This window comes from Cetorhinus maximus, chromosome 22 (genome assembly GCF_964194155.1).
Source record: "Cetorhinus maximus chromosome 22, sCetMax3.hap1.1, whole genome shotgun sequence".
Lineage (NCBI taxonomy): Eukaryota > Metazoa > Chordata > Chondrichthyes > Lamniformes > Cetorhinidae > Cetorhinus > Cetorhinus maximus.
Genome location: NC_135900.1, coordinates 64,252,012 through 64,273,015, shown reverse-complemented (window position 1 = coordinate 64,273,015; position 21,004 = coordinate 64,252,012). Strand labels below are relative to the sequence as shown.

At 45.9% G+C, this 21,004-nt stretch overlaps 1 protein-coding gene across 1 annotated transcript in view; it reads right to left on the bottom strand.

Annotated features, from left to right (window-relative positions):
• LOC144696757 (A disintegrin and metalloproteinase with thrombospondin motifs 20) overlaps window positions 1-21,004 on the bottom strand; it is a 440,683-nt gene that overhangs the window by 18,232 nt on the left and 401,447 nt on the right. The window contains exons 32-36 of the mRNA XM_078568442.1: window positions 20,191-20,391; window positions 14,482-14,611; window positions 3,481-3,575; window positions 3,307-3,401; window positions 1,611-1,744 (exon numbers count right to left, since the gene is read on the bottom strand). Coding sequence (XP_078424568.1) covers window positions 1,611-1,744; window positions 3,307-3,401; window positions 3,481-3,575; window positions 14,482-14,611; window positions 20,191-20,391 — 655 coding nt within the window. The remainder of the gene's footprint in view (window positions 1-1,610; window positions 1,745-3,306; window positions 3,402-3,480; window positions 3,576-14,481; window positions 14,612-20,190; window positions 20,392-21,004) is intronic.

Here is a 21,004-nt window from a genome sequence, read left to right as displayed (position 1 = left end):
GTTAGACCTGGCAGGAACAGGTCTGAACTTCATGGAGTCCTTTGGAGAGGTCGGGTATCCCTTTGGATATGAACCCAGGAACCTTTGGTGGGGGTCATGTGCCCTTTAGATGGACAGTTAATATTAAGCATGAATGTGAGTAAAAAGTACATAAACTCATTAACTGTCAATCTTATTGGAACTGTCAAAAGTGTCAAAATGATCTGTCAACTGCAACTGTCAATCTATCAAAACATTTAAAATTCCAACCCTATAAAACTTGAAAAAAAAATTTCTGGAATGTTTAAAAAAATAATTGCTTGCTATTTCACTCCACCTATTGACATAAGCCTGAGGGTTATCATTACTGGATTAGTGCTGCATGACTAATTTCACAAGCTTCCATTATCACAGGAGGGTGCTTGCCATTTCACAGTTTGACTGACAGCTCCAAGTGATTGTAGACTCTTTGAAGTGGGACTATGAATTCCAATGCTTGTTTTTACAAGGAATCATGCACCTGAACAAAATGTTTGCTCTTAGAAGGGATTATATAGTTGAAGGAACGTAAATGCAGTAAATTTTTTTTTATGAATGAGACTTCTGTTTAAAGAGTTTGCAATAGATCATAAGACCATAAGACATAGGAGCAGAAATTAGGCCATTCGGCCCATCTAGAACTTTATATTATTTAATCTCAGCATGGCTCCTGAGGTCTTCCCATGGTGGACACTGAGTGAGTTGGTTGGCATGGTAAGTGTAAGGGAAAAGAGTGGTTGCTGAGGTCATGAGTGGGCACTAAGTTGGCATAAGGGCTATAAAAGGCCATGGAGAGGTGGGTAGAGAGGCATAGGCTCACATGGAGGATATGAGGGATGATGGGGGGCCTTGGAGGAGCATATGTGGCTTGGACGGTAGAAGGGGCTGTGGTGGGTGAGTGGAGGGGCACAGATTTGCATGGAGGATATGAGGGGCCATGGGGAGGGGTAGGTGAGGGGCATAGGTTGGCATGGAGGGTATGAGAGGCCATGGGTGTGGGTGGGGGGCATGAGATGGCACAAGTTGGCATTGATGGGGCATGGGGAGTGCTTCGGGGTCTGATTGCTTTCTAAAAAAATCTTTGACAAAGTGCTGTTATACCAAGGCAGGCCTCCTGCCAGCCTGCCTCCACACCCGGCAACCTCTATACTTGTTCTGCCCCCAGGACAAAAAGCCCAGCTTCCATGGAAATTTCTCCTGGATCTGTCTTGCAGAGCCAGGAAATGTCCTAACTCTGCTCCCAGCCCGAGATTGAAAATTCAGGCCCAAGTTTTTTCTATTTTCATCTCCAAATTTGCTGCAATCATCACATTATGCATCATTGTTTTCGTTACAAATAACCACTTCATCTCCCTATCAATTCAACTCAAAAATGCATTGTGCAAAATAGCACCAACAAAAATAACAAGTATGTTTACTTATTGGAAATATATATTTTTTATTTTACATAATTCTGCATAGTACTAAACTAAGATGAATTTAATAAGTGCAGTATGGATTACTTTTGTAATTCACTGGTTGCCCATTTCGTCCTGTGATTTGTGCAATGCAAAATATTATCCAGCCCTGGTCAAGATGAGAAAAGAACTTACTTATAATCTGCATTGTGCTGATATCAAAGCGTACTCTGTGAAACACAGTGTACCCAGCTGCGAGGTAATCATTTTTACAAGAACAGTCTTTTCTTCTGTTTCCATTATAAGGGCATTCATAAGGGTTATGCAGCCTAAACAAAGACAATACTTTCAGAAATTCCAATCCGAACAATACTTTCAGAAATTCCTATCAGTTCAGTACTTCTTTTCATACTGATGTTCTGATCAATGTCTATTACATAAGTCCTTAATACGTCTCAACTTCCTATCTGCAACAATTTTTAAAATGTACATTACCCCACTTCCCAACTACCTCTCCTAAAGGATCTTTAGCCGACTGTTTCCAATTCTCTATGAACTCTGCTCTTATACAAAGGTGTTTTGTGCTGTTGTCATCCGACTTTATTTTCCTGTCCTCCCTATGGGATGATGCTTTTCCTCCCTCAATGGCCAAGGTCACGTTAAGGCTTGTAGCAGTGGATGAAAGCAATTACACGGGATATCAAAGCTTATCTACAAATGGTTTGGGAACATCAACTGCTTATGCTGAGGCTTCAGGGCAAGAGCTGCTTTCCTATTGTAACAGGTTGTTGTTAAAATATGTTAAACCAGTGCTCTTGATCAACTGTTGTCTTCTCTAACCTGCAGAGCTTAGCTTCCTAGGTTTGAATTGCAGTCCACTTTGAGTACTCGATTCTGCCAAGTGAGGTAACATTGAATCGATCCATCCCATTTGAAGGCAAGCTCCAGGGCAGGTCTTGCAAAATTATGCTATTGCTGCGCACTGGAGTTAATCTGACAGTGGGAGAAAGTATTTCCAATTGATATTATTGGGTCAAATATCTGCATGTGTTGTGGAAGGGAAGCCTTGCCTACCGGGTGTCATTGTGGGGAAGTCACGGGTGCCTTGTCCACAATTTTCCATCCTACCCCAGGAGTAGAAGCAAGGTGAATAGTGGGAAAACACAATGAATTGATAATTGTTCTATCAGTAGGATTTTGTGCTATGAGAAGTTTGCTTAATTTTCATGTGAATTAAGAAAATTTAAAACTCCTTACAGAATGCCCTGTATGTGATATTCATCCAGTGTAAATGAATGAAGAAGAAAGCTCTAATTCACTATCAGACATACAACAAAAACCTATTGCTTTTAATCAATTTATCTTTAAACTCTGTCAGTGATAGCACTCTTGCCTTTGAGATCAGAATGTTGGTTCAAACCCCACTCCTGGGTCTGTAGAATATGATCTAGGCTGACACCTGCATTTAATACTAAAGGAATGCTGTTCTTCCAGAGGGCCTGTATTTCAAATGTTAAATGGATGCCAAGTATGCTTGTTTGGATTGGTGTAAAAGATACCATGGCATTATTTTTTAAAACTGGTGCTCTGTCTGGTATATATCCCTCAACAAAGACCAACCAAATCAAGTTATTTTATTTCATTTGCAATCTTGCTGTGTGAAAATTGCTATATTTATCTATGAAAGATGAATGACTGCACTTCAAAAAGTACCTAATGGCTTAGAAGGCATTTTGGAGGATCCTGAATATATGAAAAGTGGCTATATAAAGCTTGTTCTTTTTAATGGAAAAATTTCTGAAACGATCTGATGGGAAACTTAGTAATTCTTACGCGAACAAGACTCAATGAGTAAGGTAGGTATTTAATATTCTGCCAGCATATTACTTACCTGTATCCATACACTTCGGAGTAGTTGTCTTCCTCTCCACCGGATAAAGTTACATATTCCCTGGGATAATCAGAATGCATTCCTGCACAATATATCTGCAAACCAAAGTATCAATATAATGATGTAACAAACACTGATTCTGAGCATACAGTATGCAGTTTGTTATCACATTACCTTTATTATTTTGCCTTCAATTTTTAGCAGGTACTCGCCATCCTTTTGCTCTTCTTTTGTCTTCTGGATATCACTGCAACTTGCTGAAATGTCACCTTTAAAACAGTGAAGATTATATGTAGCATATCATCCATGAGATACTATATTATATGGCTCAATGTTAGGCTTAGCCCTGTGGGGATACTCTGGCCTCTTCAGTTAGAAGGCTATGAGTTCAAGCCTCGCACTAATGCAGTTGTGAGGCAGTGCTACACTGTCAGAAGTACAGTCATTCAGACCAGACATTTAACCAGAGAGAGACACCATGTGTGTGAAAGACAGAGAGTCTGTGTGGGAGTATGTGTGTGAGAGATAGAGAGAGAGAGAGAGAGAGGGAGAGGGAGAGAGATACTGCACCATTCAACAGACGAGAGAGAGAGAGAGACCACCCGGAATTTTCTGTCCCAGTTGGCATCGGGCATCATGGCGGGTGTGAGTGGACAATATGGCGGGAAGGCCAAAAAAAAGTTTCACAACGTCGTGAAACCAGTTTGCAATCATCTGCTCCACCTGTCAATGGCGGGTTGCGGTTCCCGCCATTGGATGTCAGCAACATCATTTTAATATATCTGCATATAATTATAATCCCTGCCCGCCAGAATTATCCCCCCTGCTGGATCATCCAGGCATGTCAGTGTGATTGCAAGCCAACATGTTTCACAACGGTACATAAGCAACATGCACTTGGCGGGCTGCACTTTGCTGAGGACTTTAAGGTTTGCTTGCCTACCTTGCTTTGGGTAACACTCATGATCGTCAGTGCCAGGCTTCACAGCCAGCACCACATCACTTTGAGGGGGGCTCACAGGCAGGTCTCTATCTACTAGACCAGCTGTAAGGTGGGTGGCTTTTCAACAGCTGCAGGGCTAGAGCTTGCTGTGGAAGGGGGAAAGTGGCCTCAAGGAAGGGAAGAGGCTGCAGGGCGAGGGCTGAACTGGGGAAGGGGGGTATCCCAGGCTGTATATGGGGGCACATGTTGATCTGTGCAAGTGGCCTCACGATGGTGAGGGCCGAGGAGGCAGTCTCCAGAGGAGATGAGGCCAGATGGAGATGTGAGGGTGCGTGTGACAGAGTGAGTGGTGATGTCCCTTGAGCTGGCAGAGTGAGATGCCAATGAACGTGTGATGGCCTTGTGAGTGAGAGAGTTTAGGGTGATGAGATAGCTGCCTTACCCTGGCGGCACGGATGAGATCATTCATCCTCTTTCTGCACTGGATCGCCAACCTCTTCTGTGCAACATTGACAGTGACTACCACTGCCACCACCTCCCAAGCTGGAATGATGAGATTTCTGGACCTCTTGTGGCCAGAGCGGGTGGTGGAGGACATCATGGGGAGCCTCCAAAAGGCATTCCACTCACAGGTCACTGATCTCCTCCTGGCTTTCAGGGTCATGTCCTCACTGGAGCAGGCCTGGGCTGTAAGCATTGAGAACTGTACAGCTGCAGTTTAGATATGGCACCCGGAGTGAGGGAATGAAGTGGTAACAGTATGGCGTCAATTCAGAGGCTGTTGCCAGCGAGACAACGTTTTTCCTGTGGCTGCATAATTAATGAGGCTGGAAGCGGACAATACGGCATTAAAAGCCGCCATTGCAGTTTGCGGGTAAAATGTCCTTTTTCCTGCCTGCTACCGCAAATCTGGGACGATTCTGCCCACTGTGTGTTTATGTATGAGAGAGGGACTGTATGTGTGTTTGTGTGTGAGAGCCCGTGCCTGTAGGTGTGTGAAAGAAAAATTTGGGTGTGTGTCTGTGGTGTGAGAAAGCAATGTTGCTGATCTCTAATTGCCTCTTAACCTGCTCTGCCCAAAGGAGAACAATTGCAACTCTCCAATCTGTCCAGTGAAAATCTCGGGATCATTAAAACAATTACAACGATGTTATATTTTCAGCGTTATATACATAAATTAAATATTAACATTGAATACAGATTTCCAATAATTTTAAATGGTTCCCATTTCTATGATCGAAAATCAGAGCCTAATTGAAATGATTGGATAGACATGTCTTAATTCCCTGAGATTGACTGTGATTGACCCCTAATCTACTCAATGTAATGAGGGATATTAGGATACTGTCACACTGGCTGTACATTGTGTGGCACCAGTGAATATTCGTACTGACACACACACACACATTGGATTTGCTCTAAGTGCGGTAGCGGCTTGCCGCAATGCGGCTCACCACGTCATATCGTCACAAACCCGCTGCATTATGTATGCATTCCCAGGAAACATGCCGTTTCCATGGTGGGCAGGCTCTCATTTGCCCGTCACGCCATCACCTTAACGCTTCATCACGCTGGGCGCAATATTTAAAGTGCAGCCGCGCACTGTCAGTGTTTCCAGCCCCTAACTGCTACATGGAAGACATGGCCCTGAAAGGCAAGAAGACTGCAGCCGCCAGGTTCAATGATACATCCCTCGAGCATCTTTTAGACACTGTGGAGGCCCATCGTGATGTCCTCTACCCTGCTCTGGCCACAGGAGGGGCAGCAACATCACTAATCTGGCTTGGGAGGCAGCAGCAGCGGTGGTCAGCGCCAATGCCCTGCAAAAGGGGACAGCCACCCAGTGCCAGAAGTGGGTGAATTATCTTCCATTCTGCCAGGCTAAGTCACTCCTTTCATCACTCTCAACTCACACATCCAAAGGGTCTCACTCACTGCCAGTTCAAGGGACATTTACCATTCACTGTCTCACACACACCTTCATTGTCCTCATCCCGTCCATGGGACCACTCACCACTCACACATGCAAGGCATACTTATCATCTGGCCTGGCAGGCATCTTGCTTACACTCCCTCCATTTCTATCCATGCAGGACAAGCTGGCACACAAGAGGGTGAGGTCGCAGACTGGTGGAGGAATGCCTGAAATCAAGGTCTTCACAGACTTTGAAAACAGAGCAATCCAATTGGCTGGCGATGATCTGGATTGTTCCTGTGCTGCTCTACCAAGTGAGGATCCAGCAGTGCAACATCTATCAGACAACCATGCTGTGAGTGATGTGTCCTGTTTCACAGGCCACTGCCATGCACTAATTATCTCTCCTTGCTTTCGCAGGCACATCTCGGAAACAGCCAAGAGAGTTCATGACCCAGGGCTTCCAATCAAGCCCCGGGGGAAGCTCAGAAGAGCAATCTGCTGAAACCCTCTCTGAAGACCCGACACAGAGCTCACCCACACCCTCCACCAGCGCAGAGACTGCGCTGTCTCTCGGTGGGACCTAGCTTTAGAGTAGCCTCGGGGTCACAATCTGGTGAGCACATCACACTGTCTGATCCACAGCAGATAGTGGCAGGGGCTTCCCAGGTGTCCAACACTCAGAGAACTGCTGGAGGCCAGAAATTGCTGAGTCCGAGTCAGATGTTGAGCCTCTGGACTCCGTCATGTCACAGTTGCTGGAGCTGCAAAGGCAAGCTGGGGAACATCAGGAAGGGATGTCCACTGCAGTCCTTAGATTTCAAGGCACGATGGGGGTGTCCATCTGCCTTCAGGCTGAGGTGATAGCACCGGCATGCCAACACACTAAGGTCAACACTGGTAGGATGGCGGCTGCCATGGAGACCTTAGTCCAGGTCATTGCACTGCACAGCAGCGCAGGCTCAACTCCATCGCTGATGCTATAGTTGGCCTCCAATAGTATGTTTGTGAGAGGGGTGTGGGGCAGCCCGATCTCACTCCAGCTACCACTTCTCCTCAAGAAGTTAGCCAGGGGGCCTTGGACACCCACAGGGAAGGGGATCAGCAGGTGTACCCCCTGCGGCCATCCATCCAGATAACTCAGAGTGTCCGGCCCATCCGAATCCCCTCTTCCTGTGACCTCAGCAGCTCCAGTTCCACAGGCCGAGGAGGGTGCATCTGGCCCACAGCAGGCCCCTGAAAGCAGGCCAGGGCCCTCCAGGTCTCAGCTCTCCAGAGGATGCCGCCAAGGTCATCACAGACAGGGCGTAAAAGTCAGCAGGCTGCCTCCACCTCCACTGTGGACATTCAAGGAGCAGCAGGACATAGTGGAAGGGTTAGGAAAGTTAAGAAGATGTAGTTGCATAGCCTGGACATGGGTGTTAATCACTTGTACATAATGTTCACTATTGTAACCAAACTCCCAAGAATGTCTCCCTGCCAATGGCTCCTTGTCCTGGTGAGCAGTGTTTGTGTCACTCAGATGTGAAACCTTTCTGCACAAGATAAAGGCAGGTGTCTCAGTTCCGAGCCTCTTCTCTGTGCATTGTGCAGCCTTCAGACCAAAGTCTTGGTCCGGCCTCACATTCCCTGGACATATTAGTGATGCCTGCACCTCGACGGTGCTGGTCATTGCTGCCAGAATGTAGTGGCCAGGTGCCACAGAGTTCTCTCATTCTCTCTGTGTGCTCTCAGCATCTTTGAGGTGGGGCTGACCCCCATCACACCAGCATCTGTGACCAGTGATGCTGAGCTCCTGAAGGGCTCAGGTGCTGAAGGCTTTCAAAGGATCAGATGCTTTTAAAGTTTCGTGGCTGTGTCTCTATGATATGACCCTGATCACAGACAGTAAGCGAGCTGCCCCCGGTCAGACAGAAATCAGACATTCTCAGAGGCTATGCGAAAATCTATGGAGTGTCCTCATTGCATGTCATCATCATCTTCCTGCAATTGAGAAACTATTAGGGCCTCTACTGTGTCTCCATGACAGGAGCATTATCACAGAGGATATATGCATTGCCATTAGCCAGAGTGGAGTCAAACGTTCACAGACATCCATCCTGACTTGAAAATATATCGCCGTTCCTTCACTGTCATTGGGTCAAAATCCTGGAACTCCCTTCCTAACAGCACTGTTGGTGTACCTACACCACATGGACTGCAGCGGTTCAAGAAGACAGCTCACCACCACCTTCTCAAGGGCAATTAGAAACATAGAAACATAGAAAATAGGAGCAGGAGTAGGCCATTCGGCCCTTCGAGCCTGCTCCGCCATTCATTATGATCATGGCTGATCATCCAACTCAATAGCCTGCTCCCGCTTTCTCCCCATACCCTTTGATCACTTTTGCCCCAAGAGCTATATCTAACTCCTTCTTCAAAACATAAAATGTTTTGGCCTCAACTACTTTTTGTGGTAACGAATTCCACAGGCTCACCACTCTCTGGGTGAAGAAATTTCTTCTCATCTCAGTCCTAAATGGTCCACCCCATATCCTCAGACTGTGATCCCTGGTTCTGGGCTCCCCCACCATCGGGAACATCCTTCCTGCATGTACCCTGTCTAGTCCTGTTAGAACTTTATAGGTTTCTATGAGATCCCCCCTCATTCTTCTGAACTCCAGTGGATATAATCCTAACCGACTCAATCTCTTCTCATATGTCAGTCCCACCATCCCAGGAATCAGTCTGGTAAACCTTCGCTGCACTCCCTCTATAGCAAGAACATCCTTCCTCAGATAAGGAGACCAAAACTGCACACAATATTCCAGGTGTGGTCTCACCAAGGCTCCGTATAATTGCAGCAAGACATCCCGGCTCGAATCCTCTTGCTATGAAGGTCAACATACCATTTGCCTTCTTTACCGCCTGCTGCACCTGCATGCTTCAGTGACTGGTGTATGAGGACACCCAGGTCTCGTTGCACATTCCCCTCTCTCAATTTGGAGCCATTCAGATAATAATCTACCTTCCTGTTTTTGCTACCAAAGTGGATAACCTCATATTTATCCACATTATACAGCATCTGCCATGCATTTGCCTACTCATTCAGCTTGTCCAAATCACACTGAAACATCTCTGCGTCCTTCTTACAGCTCACCCTCCCACCCAGCTTTGTGTCACCTGCAAATTTGGAGATATTACATTTAGTTCCCTCATCTAAATCATTAATATATATTGTGAATAGCTCGGGTCCCAGCACCGATCCCTGCGGTACCCCACTAGTCACTGCCTGTAATTCGGAAAAAGACCCGTTTATTCCTACTCTTTGTTTCCTGTCTGCCAATCAATTTTCTATCCATCTCAATGCACTACCCCTAATCCCATGCGCTTTAATTTTACACGCCAATCTCTTATGTGGGACTTTGTCGAAAGCCTTCTGAAAGTCCAAATAAACCACATCCACTGGTTCCCCTCTTCAACTCTACTAGTTACATCCTTGAAAAATTGCAGTAGATTTGTCAAGCATGATTTCCCTTTCGTAAATACATGCTGACTCTGTCCGATTCTGTCACTGTTTTCCAACCAAAGATGGCTCGCTGTGGCTCTTCAGCACCATGTGTGGGAGCCCCAGCAGCCCCTTCTTTCTGAGGATGCTGCTCCTCCCTCTGCGCAGCCAGGCATCCCTCTTCGCCTTCATCTCTGCTCTTTGTATGCCACGAGGCATACAGCTAGTTCACCAGACTCAATTACAATTACCATCAATTAGGGATGGGCAATAAATGCTGGCCCAGCCAGCAAAGCCTACATCCCATGAATGAATTAAATAAAGATGCAAATTGAGGTTCTATGGTGTCCTCACTGCATGTTGTCATCATCCTCCACAAATCTAGCAGCTATAAGGGTCTCCCGAGTGCACCTGCCTCGTCTGGCCAGTGCGAGGGACTCATTGTCGTCATCATCGCCTTCGAGGACGTCCTCACCCTCAGTTCCTGCATCTCCCCCTCAGCCAGCTCCTCTCCCGGTTGCAGCACCAGGTTGTAAAGGGCGTAGCAGGCAATGACAATGCATGATGCCCTCTGTGGACTATATTGCAGGGCTCCACCAGACCGGTTCAGGCACTGGAACCTCATTATCAGCATCCCAATGGTTTGCTCCACCAAGTTGCAAGTTGCAGCATGACCCTTGTTATACCTTCACTCTGCTGCAGTCTGAGGCCGCTGCATGGGTGTCATCAGCCACATCCTCTGTGCATAGCCCTTGTCCCTAAGCAGCCAACCCCGCAGCCTGTGTGGACCCTGGAAGATGTCAGGGATCTGTGACTGGCTGAGAATGTAGGAGTCATGGACACTCTCTGGAATCCGTGCACAGACCTGCAGGATGCATTTGTGGTGGTCACACACCAGCTGCACATTCACATGGAAGCCCTAGCAGTTGACACGGTTGACCCCTTTTGCAATGGAAATCTGAGCACCGCGCGAGTGCAGTTGATTGCACCCAGTACCTGTGGGAAACCCGAGATCTGGTCAAATCCAATCATTCTTGCTTCCTGGCTCTCTTGGTTCCAGGTGAAATGCACAAGGTTGTGTGCCCTTCTGACAATGACGTCCATGACCTCATGAATGCATTTGTGGGTGGAGGCTTGTGATATCCCACAGAGGTCACCTGTGGAACCCTGAAAGGAGCAATTGGCAGTGCTGCGGACGCTTCACGGACACTGGCAGTGGATGCCCTTCGTGTCCACGTGGCGCCAAATCCTGCAGTAGCTGGTAGATCAGTGACTGACCAGTTCCCTAGACATGCACAGTCTTGTCAGTCATCTGCAGGAATGAAAGGCGACGTCTATAGACCCTGGGTCTAGCTAGGCGCCAACCAAAGATGGCTCAGTGTGGCTCTTCAGCAGCATGTGCAGGAGCCCCAGCAGCCCCTTCTTCCTGAGGATGCTGCTCCTCCCTCTGCGCAGCCAGTCATCCCTCTTCTCTGTCATCTCTGCTCTCTGTATGCCACGAGACATACAGCTAGTTCACCATGCTCCATGCTCCTGATGTACTCCTCCTACAGGGTGAAAGAGAGAGATATGTGGTTAGCATGGGTTAAGTCTGAAGGCCCCTTAACGCAACCTGGAGAGTGCTGGTCACCACTTGGAAGGCTAGAATTTAGTGTGATGCATGGCTGCCCGAAACCGAACCACCCATTGGACTGCATGCTGTGCTCTCAGCTCAGGCACAGGCATTCTCCTAACCCGCACTGCAAGGCTGTTATCTTGAACCATGGTGGAGACTGGTCAAAACTGGGATGATGATATTGCAAGAGTCTGAGAGTGACTTCAGCAGTGACTGCTCCATGTCCAGCTTTAGCAAGGAGATTGTACAACATGCCCAGTCATCCAACTGTTCTGGAGTCCACTAAAATGCTCATTAGTTTGCAGTCTGTGCCCGAGGGGTGAAAAGCTCTGGAGCACTTGGTAGCACTTGCATGCCTCTGCGTTGCTTGAGTGGGCAAATAAGCTAGAGGCCTGAATCCATGCATGTCAATGTGACTGTGCCTGAACTATCTCAGCTGCAGAGGAACGGTCACTTTATACAAGTTTCCCTAACATGTGGCCACTTCCCTCCCCTCCACCCCATATGTGCTTGTGCACTACCTTCAACCGCAGGGCAGCTCTTGCCCCCACCCCAAGTCTCCTCAGCCACAGGGCAGCTCTTGCCCCCACCCGCTAGTCACCTCAACCGAAGGGCAACATTTTCCGCCTTGCCCTCCCCAACGCGCCTCAACCTTGAAGTCTAACAAACGACCTGGGCGAGTGCTGCACAGCGTTACTGTGTGCTCACCTCCGGGTTCCCATCAAAGCGCAGCCCGCCAACTGTACACTTTATATATGCTGTTGTGAAACACATCGGAGTGCAATCACACCGACATGGGTGGACGATTAAGCGGGGTTGGGGGGGAATGATTCCGGCAGGCTGGCCTTCTAATGATATGCAGATATATTACAATGAGTTCCCGGCGTTCGATGGTGGGAAACGTGGCCCACATTGACGGGATGAGCAGAAAATTACAAATTGGTTTCACAATGTCGTGAAACTGATTTTTGGCCTTCTCACCATATTGCCCACTCACACCGCCAAGCACACCCAATGCCAGTGAGCATGGATGACTGCACCCACAGTTTCACACACTCATACAAATATACTCACCATCTGACACACACGAACACACCCACACACACACAGGGCTGAGTTTTATGCCGCGCGTGCCCGACCCGATTGGACTTCATCCTGCGCTTGCCCGATATTTCAGTCGGCAAGCACGCGCAAAAGTCGGGAGCGCACCCACCGAAAATTGAGAGGGCAATTAAGCCCATTAATGGCGCAACTGACTCCGATTTCTCGTTGCCCATCTAACCTCACGGTTGGCGGCCGGGAGAATCGGCCAGGTGGCCTTTGCATTTTTCATCAAACCTCATCCACGGGTGGGATGAGATTGCTGTGATGAAATAAAATATCAATAAATTTCTGTGATCAGCATTTTCATTAGCTAAATTTTCAGGTGATTCAGTATGACACATTTTTCAGCTTTTTCAGCTCTTCAGCTCCCTAAAGCAGCTCTCTGCCCTCAGGGAGCTGACAGCACTGGCCCACTCCAGCGTTGATGTCATTGCCTGCCTTCTTCCCGCCCCCACCCACCAGCACTGAGCTTTTCAGCTTGAAATCGCGGTCAGGGGTCCATCGCGGTCGGCAGACATTTCCCAGCCGATCCTGGGCCCACTGATTGCGCCTGCCCTCCGAGCTGAAAATTCAGGCCACAGTCTCACACACACATCCTCACTATCTCTCTCACACACACATCCTCACTATCTCTCACACACACACATCCTCACTATCTCTCTCACACACACATCCTCACTATCTCTCACACACACACATCCTCACTATCTCTCATACACAAACATCCTCACTATCTCTCTCACACACACATCCTCACTATCTCTCTCACACACACATCCTCACTATCTCTCTCACACACACATCCTCACTATCTCTCTCACACACACATCCTCACTATCTCTCTCACACACACATCCTCACTATCTCTCACACACACACATCCTCACTATCTCTCATACACAAACATCCTCACTATCTCTCTCACACACACATCCTCACTATCTCTCATACACAAACATCCTCAGTATCTCTCACACACACACATCCTCACTATCTCTCTCACACACACATCCTCACTATCTCTCACACACATCCTCACTATCTCTCTCACACACACATCCTCACTATCTCTCTCTCTCACACACACACACACACACACACACACACACTCGATGAAGCTCCAGCATTTTGAGTCTGAAGTATGATTACTTCTAACTTATGAGACCAAAAGACATAACACAGCCCAATGTATTATCAAAGTTGATTTTGTAAAAAGAATGAACAGGAAAGAAGGACAGTGGAAGCAGGTGTGAGAGCTGATTTTTCAATCAGTCGCTTCTGGCGAGGAGTGTTCCTCGGAGGGTGTGTTGCTTGGGAAAATGTGGGGTCTGTGATTTTCCCACTGTTATTTTAAGTGGAAAGAAAAATCAGGCACCATAGATCAGTAATTTCCTGATCAGCAGCCATGGCAACCGACACTTTTCACTGGGATAGCCGCCTGTGGAAATCACCTCGACTTAAAAATGTCTTTTAGATTTTTTTTTAAGGTTAATAATTAATAAAGCTGATACTTGAGTTGCATTTTAATTGTCATTTTTTTTTAGGGATTGTCTCAGCATCACAGCGTGTGAACTAAAATCACTGGAGCTTGGAATTCCCTCGCCCTGTCAGCTGCTGAGTTAATAGTATTGAGCGGCTGGAACTCGGCAGCACTCGAATTGGATTGTCATTACCTCATCTTTCTATGGTCACTGCCTGGCACTTCAATCTGCCTGCCTACATGTTGCGAATTGAATCAGTTTTTTAGGCCAAGCTCCATGACATTTGCCCGAGAGGGAACACTGACATTCTGTTTAAGAGCTGAAGGAGGGGAAGTTGGCTCTTAGTTGGGGAGGGTGCAGGGGGTTGAATCCTCTCTTTGTTAATCCTCTGGCAAAGAGTTGTGGAAAAATCCAACTGTTTTCTGCTGTGTGATCTTTTAACAATAAGATTTTGGGTGGTATTGCTTGAAAGATTTTTCCACTGCAACACAGATGAAAGAAGGAATATCAAATTTCCTGATGGGATAACACAAATTGACTATTGTTAGTGGGGAAATTGAATGTACAATTAAGTTTAATTACATTTTTAAAAATCACCTCGTGGCAAAAATTAGAAATCAAATAACTTACAAACGTTGTTGAAGCAAGGAGTCTGGAATTGTGGTTTTTGGTTTGGAAGGCACAGTTCACTAAGTTGACTGTCATCAGTCAGGCATTGCACTTTTCTCTCCATTATCCCATCTCCACAGGTCACTGAGCACTGAAGTAATTGGAAAACAATCTTAATGATGAATAAAACAAGTGAATTACGTTAACTATAATGCATTTAGATGCGGAGCATTGATATTAATTCACTTCATTTTGCAGCTAGTGCTGAAGTGCATTATTAACTGATAATTCAGCATGTTCATTGTGTAATTGAGGTTAATTTAACGGATGTTAACTTCGAGTACTGCTGACCTTCATGATGATAAACAAAGTCAATGTTAACGCAAAATAAATAAAAAAATAGCCAACCACTGACCAAAAATAGGATGTTAGCCAGTATTTAAACATCTCAAAAGTTTGATAGCTTTAATTTCCTGTTTACTCTTTGTGACAGTTTTGGCTCTGTGGTATCACTTGCAGGTTATGGAAGCCTGAAGCCTACTTCAGAGGCTTGAGTGCACAATGTAGACTGGCACTTAAGTGCAGTACTGAGGAGCTGCTAGACTTTTGGAGGTGCCATCTTTCAGATGAGGAGTTAAACTGAGGTGCCATCTGAGGCAGATGTAAAAGATAACATGACACTATTCAAAGAGCAGAGAAGTTGTTCTCGTATCCTGAGGAATAAATCTTGGCCATGAAATCTTTTACGTTCACCTGCGAAGGCATCAAGTGTGAGCACTGAGGCAAGGCTGCTCAGCAGTAGTCACTATGTTACCCTCAGGATCAATTAGTGTGCCAATCAGTATATTCATCGAGTAAACTTCAGGATCCATTCACATTCCTGCAGATACAGTGCAATTGTCTTTCAGTAATAAGATGTAGGAGCAGAAGTAGCCCATTCAGCCGATCGAGTATGCTCCGCCATTCAATGAAATCATGGCTGATCTGATAATCCTCAAATCCACTATCCTGCCATTTCCCCATAACCCCTGATTTCCTTACTGATTAAAAATCTGTCTATCTCAGCCTTGAAAATACTTAACGGCCCAGCCTCTATAGCCCTTTGTGGTAAAGATTTCCACAGATTCACTACCCTCAGAGAAGAAATTTCTCCTCACCTCTGTCTTAAATGGGTGACCCCTTACTCTGGGATTATGCCCTCTGGTCCTAGACTCACCCACAAGGGGAAACAACCTCTCAGCATCTACCCTGTTAAACTCCCTAAGAATTATATATGTTTCAATAAGATCGCCTCTCATTCTTCTAAACTCCAATGAGGACAGGTCCAACCTACTCAACTCTCCTCATAAGAAAATCCCTCCATACCCAGGATCAACCTAGTGAACCTTCTCTGGACTGCCTCCAATGCCAGTGTATTTTTCCTCAGATAAGGGGAGCAAAACTGTTCACAGTATACTACTAGGTGTAGTCTAACTAGTGCCTTGTATAGTTTTAGCAAGCAATAATGGGAGACTGCCACTAAAAGGATTGATGCAACTGAACTGCACTGATCATAAATAATTGCAAAACAATATATCAGATGGGGTAAGGTTTTGGAAAACAGATTTTGATCATTAAAAGCAACTGATTACTAAGTGGTAAACCCAGATTCCACTGTTTATCTGGCTCTAATCTAAGTATTTTACTTGTTCTCTTGCCAATTTTTTCCCCTTCCCTTCTCCGCTCAGCATATTGATTCCTTGTGGAATCCAAGCCTAGCAGATGCCACTTGGTTTCTGGGATCTCACAGGGAGACAATATCCATGGCTGGAATTTGCCGCAATGGGACTGTAAAATGCGGCGAGCCATTTTAAACTCCAATGGCTTCGGCAGGAATGTAAAATCCTGCTGTCCTAAAATTCCACCCCATGTGTTGGCCTTGAAAGCGGGTGTTGAAATCTGATCAAAAGGGGCACAACCCCAACTGTGTCCTCAACCAACATCCACACACCCGCACTTCCAGGCAGGCTTTGCTGAATAGTGATCAGGAATTTGAACCTGAACCTATTTTTCTCTCCTTAGGCTAGCGGCCCTGAGCCGAGAGTAGCATCTCTATTGTCACTCTGGCTTGTGGGAGGCAGTGGCGTAGTGGTGTTTTCATCGGAGTGGTAATCCAGAGACTCAGGGTAATGCTCTGGGGACCTGGGTTTGAATCCCACCACGGCAGATGGTGGAATTTGAATTCAATTAAAAAAATCTGAAATTAAAAGTCGAATCACAGAGTGCAGAAGAGGCACTTCGGCCCATCGAGTCTGCTCCGACACATGAGAAACACCTGATCTACCTACCTAATCCCATTTACCAGCACTTGGCCCATAGCCTTGAATGTTATGACATGACAAGTGCTCAGCTAGGTACTTTTTAAAGGATGTGAGGCCTCCACCACCCTCCCAGGCAGCGCATTCCAGACCGTCACCACCCTCTGGGTAAAAAGGTTTTTCCTCACATCTCCCCTAAACCTCCTGCCCCTCACCTTGAACTTATGTCCCTTTGTGACTGACCCTTCAACTAAGGGGAACAGCTGCTCCCTATCCACCCTGTCCGTGCCCCTCATAATCTTGTACACCTCAATCAGGTCACCCCTCAGTCTTCTCTGCTTCAACGAAAACAACCCAAGTCTATCCAACCTTTCTTCATAACTTAAATGTTTCATCCCAGGCAACATCCTGGTGAATCTCCTCTGCACCCCCTCCAGTGCAATCACATCCTTCCTATAATGTGGCGACCAGAACTGCACACAGTACTCCAGCTGTAGCCTCACCAATGTTCTATACAACTCCAACATGACCTCCCTACTTTTGTAATCTATGCCTCGATTGATAAAGGCAAGTGTCCCATATGCCATTTTCACCACCCTACTAACATGCCCCTCTGCCTTCAGAGATCTATGGACACACACCCCAAGGTCCCTTTGTTCCTCAGAACTTCCTAGTGTCATGCCATTCATTGAATACTTCCTCGTCAAATTACTCCTTCCAAAGTGTATCACCTCACACTTTTCAGGGTTAAATTCCATTTGCCACTTATCTGCCCATTTGACCATCTATATCTTCCTGTAACCCATGACACTCAGCCTCACTGTTAACCACCCGGCCAATCTTTGTGTTATCCACAAACTTGCTAATCCTACCCCCCACATAATCATCTATGTCGTTTATATAAATGACAAATAATAGGGGACCCAGCACAGATCCCTGTGGTACGCAACTGGACACTGGCTTCCAGTCACTGAAGCATCCTTCTGTCATCACCCTCTGCCTCCTACAACTAAGCCAATTTTGAATTAAATTAATAAGGAATTAAAAATTTGGGTCAGAGTCCCTGCGATCTCCTCCCTTGCCTCGGAGTCTGGGACTCAAATCATCCAGACCTGGAGATTTGTCCACTTTTAAGCCTGCCAACACCTCCAATACCTTGTCACTCCCTGTACCAATTTGCTTAAGAACCTCGCAGTCTCTCTCCCCAAGTGCGATACCTTCATCCTCATTCTCTTGGGTGAAGACGGATGTGAAGTATTCATTCAACACTCTAGCGATGTCATCTGGCTCCACCTATAGATTTCCCCCTTGGTCCCTTATGGGCCCTACTCTTTCCCTGGTTATCCTCTTCCCATTGCTATACTTATAGAATATCTTGGGATTTTCCCTACTTTTACCAGCCAGAGCTTTCTCATATCCCCTCTTTGTTCTCCTAATTGCTTTCTTAAGCTCCACCCTGCACTTTCTGTACTCCACTAATGCCTCTGCTGATTTTCTTCCCTTGTACCTGCTAAAAGCCTCTCTTTTCCTTCTCCATCCTAACCTGAATATCTCTGGTCATCCATGGTTCTCTGGGCTTGTTACTCCTTCCTATCACCCTGGAGGGAACATGTTGAGCCTGTACCCTCCCCATTTCCTTTTTGAACGCCCCTCACTGTTCCTCTGTAGACTTCCCCACAAGTAGCTGTTCCCAGTCTACCTTGGCCAGATCCTGCCTTATTTTACTAAAATCCACTCTCCCCCAATCTAAAACATTTTTTTGCAACTTGTCTATTTCTTTCTCCATAACAAACTTAAATTGTACCATGTTGTGGTCGCTATCACTAAAATGCTCCCCCACCATCACCTCAGCCACCTGTCCGGCTTCATTCCCCAGAATTAGGTCCAGCACTGCGCCATCCCTTGTTGGACCCTCTACATATTGACCTAAAAAGTTCTCCTGTACACATTTCAAGAAATCCACTCCATCCAAGCCCTTAACACTATGTCTATCCCAATTAATGTTGGGAAAGTTGAAATCACCTAATATAATTACCCTATTGTTATTGTTTTTACACACCTCCTCAAATTGTGCACATATTTGCTCCTCAACTATCTGGGGGTCTATAATATACACCTACAATGTGGCTTCCCCTTTTTTATTCCTAAACTCTACCCACAAAGCTTCATTCGATGCCCCCTTCAAGATATCATCTCTCCTTACTGCAGTAACTGACTCCTCAACTAATAATGCAATGCCTCCTCCTCTTTTACCCGCTCCCCTGAAAATTCTATATCCCGGAATGTTGAGCTGCCAATCCTGCCCCTCCCTCAACCACGTCTCAATGATGGCTACAATATCACAATTCCACGTGTCAATCCTCACCCTTAACTCATCCGTTTTACCTGTAATATTCCTGGCATTAAAGTAGAGGCCATCCAGTCTTGCCTTACTCCCTTGAAATTTAATGCAGCTGTACTCCCTCTGACTTGATTGTTTTACTGTATTATGATGTGTCCCTATTCTGCTAACATTCTGTGTCCCCTCCCCCTGCCGAATTAGTTTAAACTCCTCCCAACAGCACTAGCAAACCCGCCCGCAAGGATGTTAGTCCCCCTCTGGATCAGATGTAGACTGTCCCGCTTGTACGGGTCCCACCTTCCCCAGAAACAGTCCCAGTGATCCAGGAATCTAAAACCCTCCCTCCTGCACCAACTCTTAAGCCACGTATTCATCTGTGCTATTCTCCTATTTCGGTGCTCGCTAGCACGTGGCACTGAGAGTAATCCAGAGATTACAACCTGAGAGGTCTTGCTTTTTAGTCTACTGCCTAACTCCCTGAATTCTTGATGCAAGACCGCATCCCTCTTTCTACCTATGTCATTGGTACCAACATGTACCATGACCTCTGCCTTATCACCCTCCTCCTTCAGGATGTCCTGCAGCCGTTCAGTGACATCCCAGACCCTGGCTATTAATGGCCAGAAGCCATTGTCGATTGTTGTAAAAACCCATCTGGTTCACTGATATCCTTTAGGGAAGGAAATCTGCCGTCATTACCTGGTCTGGCCTACATGTGGCTCCAGACCCATGGCCATGTGACTGACTCTTAAATGCCCTCTGAATTAGGGATGGGCAATAAATGCTTTCCTAGCCAACGATGTCCACGTTCCATGGACAAATAAAAAAAGAATCAGCTAACTTGGCACAGGTCAAGGATTGAACTTTTTTTTGTCTGTATAACTCAGCTACCTAAAGGTTAAATTTGGAGAACACCCAAGTATTCTCATTGGAATTAGATTACTAAAACTGCAGAAAAATCACATTTGTTCAAAATTTTAGTCACATCACAAAATTAAATCTTGTGTCAATGTTCTCCTTTTAGTATACATTAAAAATAAAAATTAATAAGGATGAATGAACAGGAAGAGCAGTTTGGCAAACCCAATATACCTTGCTCCAGGCTCCTACCCTCCAGCTGGCTGATGGAGGGCACTCTCTGACATCACATTCATGAATATTGGGGGGCGGTGGATCTGGACAGTCACTGATTGATGTTGATGGTAGGTCATACGAATAATGGTCTTGGCCAGAGTTGACCTCAGTGCAGTAAACCATCCTTTGCTGATATCCTGGGCCACAGCTTGCTGAACACTATGTAATTAAAATGATTATGTTCCAATGAACACTCTTATTCAGATCTATTGACTGCAATACAGCACATTTTGTAAGCGTGCATTTCCATTTATATCACTATAACTTAAATTTATCTCTAAGCTTGGTGTTATTAGCAAATTATAATACAATATATATGTGGGCGACGTCCACATCCCATGAATGAATAAATATAAAATGAATAAAAAACTAGAAGTATCCTGCTTTACAGTGTTCACTAGTAAGACTGCAGTGGCTCAAGAAGGCAGCTGACTACCATCTTCTCAAGGGCAATTAGGGATGGGCAATAAATACTGGCCCATATGAATGAATAAAAAAAATCTAGAAGTATCCTGCTTCACAGTGTTCACTAGTAGGGGAAACAGTATGGGAACCAAAGTAAGCAGCCACAGAACCTTGTTAGTCATTGCTATGCATGGAGATTTTATCCCTCTCATTTATCTTTACCTGGTACATTTTCACTGTCGCCTTGATCAGTATAAAATTCAGTACTGTTCCCCACCCACTTACGATATTTGCACAAAGGTACATATGGCAGAGGCTGTAAACTGCTATGGCATTTGACCTATCATCAATGCAGAGCTCTTTTTGG